The following is a 13,268-nucleotide window of genomic DNA, read 5'->3' on the forward strand; positions in this document are numbered from 1 at the left end:
AATGCCCTGTTAGCACCAGCAGCGAGGGAAATGTGTGATAAATGGGATTTAACAAGCCAAAAACCGTTGCAAAATTAGATATCACTCTTGTATCTTTATGTATACATAATTTATATTCTACTAATATATAAATGATCTTCCTTTTATTTTTTCTCTTTCTTTTTTAAAAACTTCTTGTTTCTCTTTGCAATTCTAACTCTTTATGGCTGTCTTTATATTTAGCTTAGCTTAATCTAGTTGAGCCACAAATGATAAAAATAGTTTTTCTTGTTAATTTTTTAAAAAAAGGCCTTTAGTGTCCCTTGAAAGTGGAAGGGGAAATGGAACTATTCTACTTCATATTTCATTTTTTATTTTTAAGTTTTTTAGGGGGGTCATTTTTTCTAGAGGCGATTTCTCTTGGAAGAGGTGTGGTACCCTCCCCCAAATAGTGATAAACCTTCACAGGACGTATGAGAAGCTACACTGTAGAGGAGAACGATATCGGTTCAGCGGTTAGCGATATCCTTCGGTACAGACAGACAAACATCCTGTAACTTATTATAAGGATTGCTGTAACTTTACCAATATATTGAACACAACATGAATACATACAATTCTTTTAAATTATAGATCTATTCATTTTTAAATGAATTGACGTTTATTTTATAAAGATTTTTTAACTTATTTATTGATTTATAAATTGTTTCGCACGAAATTTCAGAAAAATAACAATTTCAAATTAATAGATAATTGTTTTTTTTTATTAAATTTAAAATCATGAGTGAATTTAAACAATTGAAAGAGATTTAAGTACAAAGGAGTTAAATATATAAGCAACATTAAAGAGGCAATTTATTTAAATTCTTTAATGTTTGTGTAAAGTAAAGGCTTTAGATAGATAAGTCTGGACATTTTGTTTTGTATATTAAAGAGATAGTTATAGCTTTTTATCGTATGTATAATAAAGGATAGTGTTTTATATGGGAGAATGTTTGGTAGTAGCTATTTATCGCACCGTATTATAGACAGTATATTCCAGTTTGGTTAGACCCAGGGAGGGGGGGGGGGGGCGAATGCCTGGGACAGCAAAACATATAATGATTTTAATTTTATGACTTTTATCTTACAATTTGAAACATGATTTTATCGTATGGCTCAGAACCGGTTATAATCCAGCGGATATTAATCGGTTTCGAAGCCATAGTGGCTAATTGTTTACCTAAAGGTTTCTGAGTGATAGCTCTGAATGTGAGAGGAATGTTTCCTGATAATTCTTCGTATCTCTTGTCTTTTCGAGACCAGAAAAATTTATTCAAGTTAATCTAAATATAAAAAAAATTTATTGCAAAACCGTTGTTCAAATGTTCAAGGAGATGAGCTACAAGTAATTTCCCTTATTAGAAATAAAGCGATCCTTTTTTATGGAAGCTTATGCCCTTTTGAAATGAAAAAAAAAATCATGTCTTTTCGTCTACAGACATACAAATCCCGCAGAAAGTCTGGATCTCATTTTCTGACCCGCGAATTTTCTTACAGACAGACACTCAAACCACAATCCACTTTGTCAAAGAGACCAAAAAATGAAATTCACATAATGAGTCAATTAATACACAGAGATAAAGGTTTGACAATTAAAGAAATACCTTAGCTTCAACAGGATGATATGTATCCAAAGCTGCTTTAGAACAGGATAAACTACAGAATCTTGTTCCAATACCTTAGAAGTAATACAAATTATTTAGAATTAAATTTTTTAATCCGATCGTCTGTCCGTAAGAAAAGATTATTATATGCATAAATCTACTTTAAAGTTGAAGTTTGTCCGCAAATACGTATATTTACTTCTATTTATTATATTCTATATAATTAACTTTGTCCGTCCGTCTGTTTAGTTGAAAGAATACAGTTGAGGGTTTCAAGTTGACCGAACTCTCAATCAAAGTTTTGACTTTGCCGAGTCAGCAGGGGGGGGGGGGTGGGTACAGTAGACCAATCTTGTTTGTTAAGGTGTCTATAGAAAGCCATTGAGGGAAAACTCTAAATGACTTAAAAACTATCTCTCACTAGGCTCCTACCAGAAGGGCGAAAGTGACATCGATACGAGAAAAATCGGGAACCTTGAAAGCATCCCGCTGTATTTAAGGTCTTAGACTGTATAATGACTATATTATAGCTCACCTATCGGACTGGGAATCCCCTCTGTGTTCTGAACTCTTTTCATACAGTGTGTGCAATGGGTACTCCTTTACAAAAACACATCAATTTAGAAAAAAATGTATCTGATTTTCATCTTGAATAGAAGCTAAACAAATTTCCACAAGAACATGTTATATACGCTTAAAGACTGATATAAGATTGGACAGACAGCCTTTGTTTCTATACAAGGTGTTTAAAAAAACTGCGTTTTCCGGTTTTGGGAAACAACCAGCAGGAGTATAAAAAAAATAATTATATATTCTTATTCTCTATAGAAATATGGATCAATTTTATAAAAGATGTTTTTTAATATCTCTTAAAACAATAGCGCATTTTAGAGCTTAAAGAATTCAAAATGTATGTGTGTTGCTTTATTCTGATATCTTGCTTTTTTTAAAGATATTGAAATGAAATGTGACTTGTTTTATTCTTAAATGTGCACAGAATTTTTAAATAAAAATGACTTTGCCATAGAGAAATAGAAAAAAATAAATTCTAAAGAACCTCTTTGCCAAAAAAACAAAAAATATGTAAAAAATCTCAAATGAGGACATTGATTTAACCTTTTATTACTTTAATATTGTACTTTTCAGCCACTATATTGCCAAATAAATAAGTTAATTTAATTGAATCTAATTATCATCACAGATTTATGATCAGGTATTTTTACCATACATGTACCTAACAGTACGGCCGCATTTTTAGAGATGTAAAAAAAACCTTAAGTAAATGTTATGTACATTTTTACAGAGAATATGGACCTATAATTTTTTTTATGCTTCTTCTGGTTGATTCCCAAAACTGGAAAACGCCTTTTTTTAAACACCTTGTATATATTATAACTTTGCTACCAAAAAAGTAACATAATGTTTCCGACAACGTAATTAAAATACATTAGAAATTACATGTAAAATTAAACATCAAAACAAATTCCTATGAATTTCAAATATAAAAGCGGATTAGAAAGAGATATTTAACTATACTTATAACATAGAAATAAAGTTGTATCTTTTTAACTATTCAAAAAAAAGGATGATCTCATTCCAATATGAAGCGTACCAAAAAAAAAGCTTACTCAGGGATCTATAGGGATATAATTATACAATGGTTAATAAATTGATGTACATTCCCAATTGTTATATACAACCCCCCCCCCCCCCTCTTTAAATTACAATTAATAGTTGAAACGTTTGAACACTCAATTTAATAAACTAACCAATAAAAGTCCAACTTTGTTAATCCAACGTATAAGAAAACATTATTATGAAACCTTGATGACTAGTGTAATAAACAGCCTAACGTTCCTCCTTCGCTGTGCTTAGTATTCTTTAAACTTTAATGCAGAAGAATATATTAAACATACAACCATAAATGTGTTATTGAACAGACTATTTAAGAAATATGTATAAAATTCTAATTTTCTTAGGCCTGGTTATCATACAAGTAACCTCCCTCACTAACTCCCTCACTCACTCCCTCACTCACTCCCTCACTCAATCCCTCACTCACTTACCTTGTAGCATTAAGAAGATGGTGTGTAACACTTGTATCTATCATCAATAGCTCTCCTGCCTCGATATCTCTGAATACAAAAGTATATGTCAGTTTGACGTTAACAAAACATTAGAGTTTACCTATTATTTACCTCATACGGGCGAGTCTGCTGTCCATGACACTCAAACGTCAGCTCAGGTCCAACTACCTTTTTATCTTTTTGGGGGAAGGGTAATTACTTTCGAAAAATAACCCTCCAAAAACTTTTGAGCAACAAAATAAAATTTTTATAAGGATCTACCTGGTAGCTATTCCATATCTGCCAAGCTTCTTGTGGTAAACTAGCTGCACACAATCACTAAACATCAAAAATAAATTCTTTATTTGTTTTCAATCAAACGGAATCAATAACAATGCAATTTTAAAAATATATACTATTACTAAAAGAAAGATAATTTGAGAAAAACGTCTGAAATTCATTGCAGTTGAAGGAAGCTCTTAATAGTGACAATAAAAAAATGACGTCAAACAATACATAACAAATGACCAATGATAGGCCAATACACAGACTAAATTACCAATGGCAGGCCAGTATACATTTTATTAAACCAATGTTAGGCTAGATGAAGTCATCATTATTGTCACTATAAAAAGCTTCCAGTTGAAGCCATTTGAAAATATTCATGACCTATAACTCTCCCCCTTTTAATTACCCTTATAATTGGTTTCACGCCACTAAACATGTAATTCTTTTAATTAGGGGGAGGGCATATATATAGGTCTTTTTTTGTATAATAAAAAAATTAACCTGAATTGAGGAATTTTCTTATTAGGATGTTCAAGTTCTAACTTTTGTTTGTTATTCGTGGGCTCAATTGGATTATCTGTCTTCCCTTTAAGTCCATCTATCTCTTTCTGGGTATCTAATATATTTGATTATAATTTATATCTATCTAGTGGGATGTTTAACAAGACTATTCAAAAGGGTTCTGCCTTAGCTAATGACTGTTAATTAATTGTAGCGTCATTACTATACAATTCCTTCTCAGAGCGAGGTGTTGTTTTGGGTTTTATGAGTACTGGGTTTCCCAACAGAAAGCTAATTCTGCACTGGTTTTAATGTTCTTACTAACGCTGTCTGTTTGTTCTTTATGTGTTTCTATGGACATAATTGTCCTTGGTAAAACACGTTCTATGTATTAAAATAAGATGAATATAGAATTGATTAAAATGAAATATATTGTAGGTATATATGTATTATAGCGATACATAATATCTGAATTAAAAATAGATTTAGATTTGAAAATATTTATCTGCTGGAATTTACAAAATTCAATTCATCTATTTTTATAGGGTTTAGAAATAGGTAATCAATTTATGATAGGATGTACAAACAGATTCTGCTAACTGATGAACTGATTTGGTTTTCCTTTACACTTCGAAGCTTATTATATAGATCTACCAGCAGGGCCATTTTTATATACTTTGGGAGAAGGTAGCTAAACCCTCTAAAAGTAATTTCACTCATATATGGTTCCCCCGCCCAACATTTTTTACTTTTTTACTATTTAGCTTTAAAATTAAATATCTTTTATTATAATATAAAGATGAATCGAATGTAAGCAAACAGAATCTTACTAGGGACACTTGAGGTAAGGAGGCTAAAGTATCTAAAATATAACTCTCAACTTTCAGTTTTAAAAAAGAAACAGGAAAAAAATATTGGAAATTTGTAAAAATAATTTATATTATAATTTCGTTTAAACGCATGTCACTTTACTTTCGATATGAACATTTATAACAGAATGAATAACACTTTTAAATACATCAATTGTAATCTTTTTAATTATATATAAATTACTATCGGCTTCGCCCCTAGATGGGAATATGGGGTGCGCTAAATTTATTTTGGTAGGATGGGTTATATCTTCCAGAGAGTACCGTGCACCCCTTTCAAATAGCCTAAAACACTCCCTGGACCAACATAAAAACCTCTCTAAAATTGTCGATTGGTCCTGTAGTTTACGAGATCTTAGCAGACATACTGCCTACATTCAGAAAGACAGACTGAAGTCTGCTTTAGAACATAGAATGCACCTTCAGCTGCTTCTATAGCTTTTATGGATAATTTATGATGGGAATGGTCAACCACATACTTTTATTTCTTTTAGGAAGGTTGACCTTCTCTTCCCCCAAATAAATTAAAACCTACTTTTGTCCTGACATAATTCCTTTTTTTTTTACATAAATATAATTTACATTGTTATATCTTAAAAGTCAGCTGAGAAAAAATAGATGTGTTTAATTTTGTCATAACAAAGTGGACGGATGGACCCTATAATGCTTGCTTCTAACCAATATAAGAATAATATTTACCTTTTTTCCATTTCTCAATTTTATCATTATCAAGATTTGCTTCTTTGAGAGATAAAACCAGCCTGTTGTAACTTTGTACTGCGTCGCTATCTACAATATTACTTATTAGCATTAAACATATTGATTTAGAAAGTTGGTTTGTTTTTTGTTTGATTATTATATGATTTGATACTTACGTACTTAATTGTCCAATTCAACTGTTCAGATAGAGAAAATAGACAGCTTTCCGCGGATAATTAAATGAAAAAAATATAAGCTTAAATACAAGTTTGTTAGTCTGGGCCTTTGGTATTAAAGACAGCTTTTCGCGGACAATAAAATGAAAAATTATATTATCAAGTTTTGTTAGCCACGGGCTAACAATGTACGGACATGTCCTAGTTATAATATAGCTTTGCTACTAATATTAGCTTTGTTAACTGAGGTATACGGTTTAGTCCTACTCTAGTTAAAGAACAACTTTGCTCAAACAATGAAAGAAAAATAGGAAATTGAAAATGAAATGGATGGTTCCACTTTCATCAATGACGTTCACCCTAATATGTTTTTATTCAAAATATATGTATAATACACATAGATTCCAGTTTTATTGAATTCCTCTTTATAGAAATACAGCTACACTATAATTAAAGTTTGTACATACAGTTATACATACATCACTACGTCTGTTCTATATCTTCCTTGTTTGTTGTTGAATTTAAAAATCAATAGCTTTAATAAACTAACTAAAGAATATGTTTAATTTATTTATCTATGTGTAATACCTGTTATAATGTGGAAATTTTAACCTCGAAGCCACTCTATAATTCCAAATGTCAGACTTTCTATTTGTTTAGGGGAAAATATTTTTTTCGACTACTTTCAAAGATAGATGTCAGATTTTTGTGTGAATATTTATATATACACTGAATCTACTCAATAACTTATTATGCTCGTCTGTATTGTTTTTCATCTTCTTTATCTTATATTTAGGAGCTTCGCTACTTATAGAAGTTGTCATCCTTGGTATGTAACTGCGTCACTTAAGTACAATATAATTGTAATTCTGTCTATCATATTGCAGTAAAGTATGCAAGTATTGAAGTAAAGTTATAGGAACAGTGGTCTAAAGTGCTGATTTAGAGATATTTCTGTTCATTTGCCATTTTCTTTGGATGGGGAGGGAGGGGGACCAGTATAAAGTAACCAGAGACAAGGGATAGTTCATCGTGAGAAAAACTATTAAACTTATCTTTACTCGAATTTTACAAAATTTAATAATTAACTCGTCAGCATAAACCGACAAAGAAAAAAAATAATAATCAAATTTTTTTAAAAATTTGACAGGGTTAATATAGTTTTTCAACAATTCCTTATCCCTGAAAATAACTGTTTGAAGAGTATCTTGTATCTTATACTAAATGGATCTATTCAATTATTTTTTTTTTACAAAATTGATGAATTAAAAAAGTTTACAAAAGAACAGCTGAGTATTACAAAAAAGAAACTTTTGCTTATACAGCTACATAAGTGATTGTTTGCACAGAATTTGGCAGGATGGACAAGAACGTCTAGGATTTCCTTGAAGGGGGTAAAATGAGGAATATTAAAGTTTGAGGGGGGTAATCGCCCCTATATATTCATTGTAAAAGAAAGCTATGTACTTATCAAATGTTCTATTAGTGTCAAGAAAACTCTTTACATAAAATAAAGAAATTTACATGTACTAGCATAATCAAATTACTCTATTGTAAAAAAGTAAATTACTTTGCAATTGCTCCAAGAATAGATAGTATAGTATCAAAGGCCTTTTTTAGATCAAGAAACTTAATTAATAATTAAGTATCATAAAAATTAACGAGAAGATATCGATGTAATCCTATTATATAAAGAACTATATTTTTGTATGGTCCTAAGATATCGATAACTTCTGACCCGATTGCCTTCTCCATGTTAGGGAAGCTCCACATAGGTCTTGTATTGGTTTATTGCTATTTTTTTTTTAGAATCAATATTGGTTTTAGCTATTGTCAGTCATTTTCTCTTCAACTTCGAATTGGGTGGGAGCCCCTAGATCAAGGGGCGCAGTTAATAGATGTAACTCACTTATTTGATAAAAATATACTTACATCGTCCCAATTTTGTTAAACATTTAGCCTGAAAAACAAAATATTTTCAACATTTTAAGTGTTATGTAAGTAACTTTGTACATTTATTTTCAACAATTCAATGATAAGCATCAATAAATCAAAGGATTTGTTGAACAAACAATTTAAAACTTTATTCTATAAAAAAAACTTAATTTTAAAAATAAAAGCAATTGCAATCTTTTCTCTATTTAAGGCTGGTCCGTTAGTCAGTTCTGACGTTGTAACGGGTAGTATATTCATAAAAAGGACTCATACCAACTATAACGGTTGTTGTAACGCGTAGCTTAATTTATACTTTTTTAAACATTTGCGTAGAATTTATGTTGTCCAAAATCATGTAATGGTAAAGAAAGACCTAAGAAGCAAAGATACTTTACATTAATCATCAGTAGGTGAGTATGTCCAATAGAAAACAATTTTTATCTCACAGATATTTCAAAATAGTTTAGCACGATACAATGGGCACAGCCTATAATTATCCCTTATAAACATTAAAAGTTTTGCAGTATTTAAAATAATTTCATCAGTAAATTTATAAGACTTTCAAAAACTTTGCTTTTATAGATGTTATTATTCTTGTAGTCCTTATTGTCAGAAATAAGGTATAGCCAACAAGCGAAATAAATCTTAAATGATATTTGGGGGGCAGATAAAAAGGTCGTCAATTCTAGTAAGTGTTGTCTCCCAACGACAGCTGAAAATCACAAATAAGTTTCGTTTTGGTATAAGCTGCCTTATTGCTCATGTGCTTTTGTTGGTGTTGAAAATATTTTCCTGTCTGTCTAGAAGTTTAAACCTCATGTTGTGAGGATAACCAAATTGTAGAGCAGCCTCGATATCTTCTAAACACCTCTCAAAATTGTCCATCTTAAAAATGTAAATGTTATTAAAATTTAACTTAGTACAAAATTGTGTACGTTCATTACACGTAAAGTAAAAATCTAAAGGATCTAGTGCAGTTCACGGTGAAATGTTCCTGGTAACGATTACCTTCAAAATCATTTTGATGCTTAAAGTAAAACCGTCAGATTATGGATTAATTAATTTCAACTTTTTCAAATAAAGTATTGTTATAAAATTAAAAATGTAACTTTTTTTGACATAACAACTTTGCTTTTACCTTAATAAGAACTGCGGACCTATTGGCTAGGGCCATGGCAATGTCTTTCTTTCCCTCCTCCGTCTCTGGCTTGGCACTGAACATTGCCTCCGTGTAAAGTTTCAATGCGTCAATGTCCTAGAAAATCATATCATAGAATTTTTTTTTGCGCATTTTCTATAGCCAGTGCTACCTAAACATTGTTGGGTTATGGCCTTTTCTAAAGTTGGCAAACAATCTTGCCGTAAAAGGCCAACAATATTCCAATCAGAATTATCAAGTAAGGTCAGAAGAACCTTTAAATCTTTAAAATTTATTTTGACTTTGCAAAATTATTATAGCACCTCTTAAACCATTTTTGCGCCAAAGGACAAATGTCTTTGCATATTTAAAAAAAATATTTCAGCCTAAAGTGAACAAACCTTTTTCTTTTGAAAAGCAGCATTCCCTTCATTTCTCAATTGTCCACTCTTTTCTGGTTTTAGTCCCTCGGCCTCTTAAAAAAATAATTAAAAAAAGGTTTATTAGATCTCTATTACATTGATAATTCTCTACAATTAGAAACTGTATTTCAATCAAGATTTAGTTACGAAAAGTTAGATTATCTATATCATATCTCAAATATTCAATATTAAGCAAAACACCTATTTTAAGCAACAAAGTTTCAATAGAAGTATTACAATTCAGCTGTGCAGAAAAATTTAGCCATTCAATAAGCCGCGATCATAAATTTGTATTTAGCCGCAGCTAAATTTACTCTAAGAAATACTCAGCCTCAACCACCTTCAACGTCCTGTGTTTAAATCTCATACCCATTAAAACACTCCAAATAAACCTACCTATGTCCTCTTCCTCAAATGCTAGTTTAAATGTATCAACACACTCCACGTCGTCCATAGCTGCTTTCATTACTGCTTTCAACTAAAAAAAAGATTTTTCATTATTTTAGTCTTAGAAAAATCTTATAACAATAAAAAGCTATAAATTTAGAAGGTTGATATCGTATAATATATAGTAGTAAGTTTATTTTGTATGAAGCTAAAGATCTTTAAAATTTCTGGTCCGAAATATTATTACTTTTCAGGTAAGTTGTATTAATATCTTAAAGTAATTTTAAGATATTTTCCTGACCTAGTCTAGAAGCTAGTAGCGAGGCAAAAGGAGAAATATAACTACTGATCAGCTCGGGAGAATTCAACTGTACCTCACTTTTAGCAGCGTGGAAGACATAAGTCACCCAATAAATATTAAAATTTGATTTTTATGGGCTGCGTTGACACCCCCTTAAACACACTCATAATATATATATTATTGGAAGATATAATTGTCCTTGTTTGTTAAAACCACCGATACTCCTTCCCTCACTAATTTGATGAACAAGAAAACAAATCTTATTTTAGAACAAATATATTTGGCGATGGATTTACTCATTATCTCATTTTATTTAATCTTTAATGTGATTTTCTCAGATGCTATTCAAGATGGGCGGCTGGAATTTCATTTATGAAGATTCCTTATACTAAAGAGCATTTAGTATGTTATTGTCGGTCTGTTGTCGTTCTACAAAAGTGTAAATAATTATGTATATATAAAAATTATATGAAAAGTTTCTTGATTTTTAAAATTTAAATTTTATAAATTACTTGTCCGTATTTCAATCCATGACTTTTCTGTGCTTAAGAATGTTGTCATTCTTGTTTTTATAAGACTCTCATACACATTTTGCGTACGCTATCAAAGTTTTTATTGTTTTATTATCAAAATCAACAAAAGACTACAATATGAATGGATTTATTATGGATGCTTATTTGTATTAGTAATCATCACAAAAAAAAATTAATGTATATATTGAATAGCTGCCGAGAAAATAACATTTATCTAATAGCAGATGAACGGACAAACAAACAAAGTAAATTACGGAAATAGCTTCGCTACTTAAAATACAATTAAATTATTTCTTCAATAGCGGATGGTCGGACAATCAAACAAAGTAAATTACGGAAGTAGATTCGCTACTTAAATTACGATTAAATTATTTCTAGGCCTATTTAAGTTTTAACTATATCTACAAAATTAAGAGTTTCTATGTTAAAAAGAAAAGGAGGGGACAATGTATTGTAATCATATTTGTCCCAAAAGTTTTACAAAAACACTCTCCCATTCCTTCAATCCATTATAAAAAATGTGAGATGAGATTATGTGCTAAACTAGGCTCTTTGAGGGAAACCACCAAGATATTTATCTAAGAAAATTGATCTTATTAAAAATTGGTTACCTTTTCTACTCTATCTAATTTATCAAACTTGTCTCTACTCTTCTCAATTACTTTACTTATTCGGGAAAACAATCTGAAAAAATAAAACATCTTGGATAATAACATCCATAAGTAGCGAAGAACAAAAATGTAAAAAAATATTAACACTGGAGGTCTGTCTGGCTGTGTGTCTGTTTCAGTAACCGCTGGTCCAATTTGGTTCTTCTTAGCAGTGAAGCTCCTTATAGGCCTAGGGTAGGTTTATGACTATTTCGGTAAAAGGTAGATCCATCTTTCCAAGAAAAATCACCCATGAAAAAATACCCTGCCACAAAATATTTTTTAAACTCTTTCTATTAAAACTATGATAGGAAGTGTAAGGTTGACTCCCCCCCCCCCATCCGTTTTACTCAAATACCAAAGTATATTTAATTTAAGTGGATTTGAGAAATAGCAGATAAGGACAAAGTAACTTTATTAGCGAGATATTTTAGAATAAATATCTGTAGCTGTAATAATGGATAAATAGAGGAATCTAAAATAGAATTATAGGATTATTTATTAGGCTTCTGCAGAAAAAAACGTCATCCAATTAGAATAGGTTCAAGGAGGGAGGAGACTTTGGACTTTTAAAGTTATACTGGTCCCCAAAGTTTTATAAACACGATATTACATTCGATTGCTCAAATCAAAACTTTGATGGACTTTTAATTCAATCTTGAATGGGTTTAATAAATCGTTAGACCCCAAAACTTTTCTATCAAAAATCTTAATCTACAGAAGGGATAAGTATGTTATATCTGTTGACTTAAAGTGTTCACGAAGCTGGGAAAAAGTTGATATATATCACTGATTAATGTTTTTTAAGAGTACTATTTTGAGAATTAAGTCTTAATTACTTCCCATTTTAAAATAAATCAAACTTTAAAAAAACGAATTTATTCCCTTGAAAACATTGATGTATTTTGTGTTTTATTATACATATCTTAAAACCTATCAAAATCAACAAATAACAATCTTTTTGTTAAGGTTTACTTGCAAATTTAGAGTAGAATAAATTCTTTTGTTACATACATATCAAACTAACCAAAAAGGTTTATAATTTCTTTTTACGGGGAGATTAAACGATTTTTACGGATAATCAAAAAGATATTACCAAATATGGATATAAGGTCAGCTGATTTATAGTTGTCGATTTTAACATAGCATCCTCATCCTATCTCAATAATTACTACTTGCTAAAAAAGCTTCAAACTTCCATAAAAAATTTAAATTTTAAAAATTAAAATTTTTAATGTATAATGTATAAATCGTTTTGGAGGGTGGTGGTATTCTCCTCCAAAATAGTTATAAACATTTCAAGAACTTATGACGAGCTACCCTGTAAAGGAGAACCATACTGGTTCAGCTGTTAGCAAGATCCTTTAGAACAGACAAACATACAGACATCCTGTTACATTATTTTAACAATTTATATTTAGGATGTGTGTATTACTTAAATATAATTTATTAACTTAAACAGAAAGAGGGCTACTTATAGTAGATATTCAAAATAAGCTTTAAAACACAAAATAATTTATAAGTTTTAGGTCATGTAAAGGAAACAAGTTTGCAGGTTTTGTTGTATTTGTATCCTTTCCATGAACCAAAGTTTTTATTAAAAGCGTTTTCTAAGATAGGCATTTGTTGAGTTTAACCCCTCTCTCTCTCTCTCTCTCTCTCTCTCTCTCTCTCTCTC

The 13,268-nt window shown here is 30.4% G+C and overlaps 2 protein-coding genes across 3 annotated transcripts in view; both read right to left on the bottom strand.

The window, feature by feature from the left end:
* Positions 1-13,268, bottom strand: part of Hel25E (ATP-dependent RNA helicase 25E) — a 356,959-nt gene that overhangs the window by 39,544 nt on the left and 304,147 nt on the right. The window lies entirely within an intron of this gene.
* Positions 1-13,268, bottom strand: part of LOC145318957 (protein-lysine N-methyltransferase SMYD4-like) — a 37,756-nt gene that overhangs the window by 14,710 nt on the left and 9,778 nt on the right. For both annotated transcript variants that reach the window (XM_080160723.1, XM_080160725.1), the window contains exons 4-16: positions 11,552-11,624; positions 10,116-10,197; positions 9,699-9,772; positions 9,298-9,414; positions 8,951-9,044; positions 8,157-8,183; positions 6,049-6,138; positions 4,481-4,595; positions 3,974-4,030; positions 3,692-3,760; positions 2,161-2,225; positions 1,626-1,699; positions 1,202-1,304 (exon numbers count right to left, since the gene is read on the bottom strand). In XM_080160723.1, coding sequence (XP_080016849.1) covers positions 1,202-1,304; positions 1,626-1,699; positions 2,161-2,225; positions 3,692-3,760; positions 3,974-4,030; positions 4,481-4,595; positions 6,049-6,138; positions 8,157-8,183; positions 8,951-9,044; positions 9,298-9,414; positions 9,699-9,772; positions 10,116-10,197; positions 11,552-11,624 — 1,040 coding nt within the window. The remainder of the gene's footprint in view (positions 1-1,201; positions 1,305-1,625; positions 1,700-2,160; positions 2,226-3,691; positions 3,761-3,973; positions 4,031-4,480; positions 4,596-6,048; positions 6,139-8,156; positions 8,184-8,950; positions 9,045-9,297; positions 9,415-9,698; positions 9,773-10,115; positions 10,198-11,551; positions 11,625-13,268) is intronic.

Source organism: Acartia tonsa, chromosome 5 (genome assembly GCF_053477335.1).
Source record: "Acartia tonsa isolate MP-2025a chromosome 5, ASM5347733v1, whole genome shotgun sequence".
NCBI classification, from domain to species: domain Eukaryota; kingdom Metazoa; phylum Arthropoda; class Copepoda; order Calanoida; family Acartiidae; genus Acartia; species Acartia tonsa.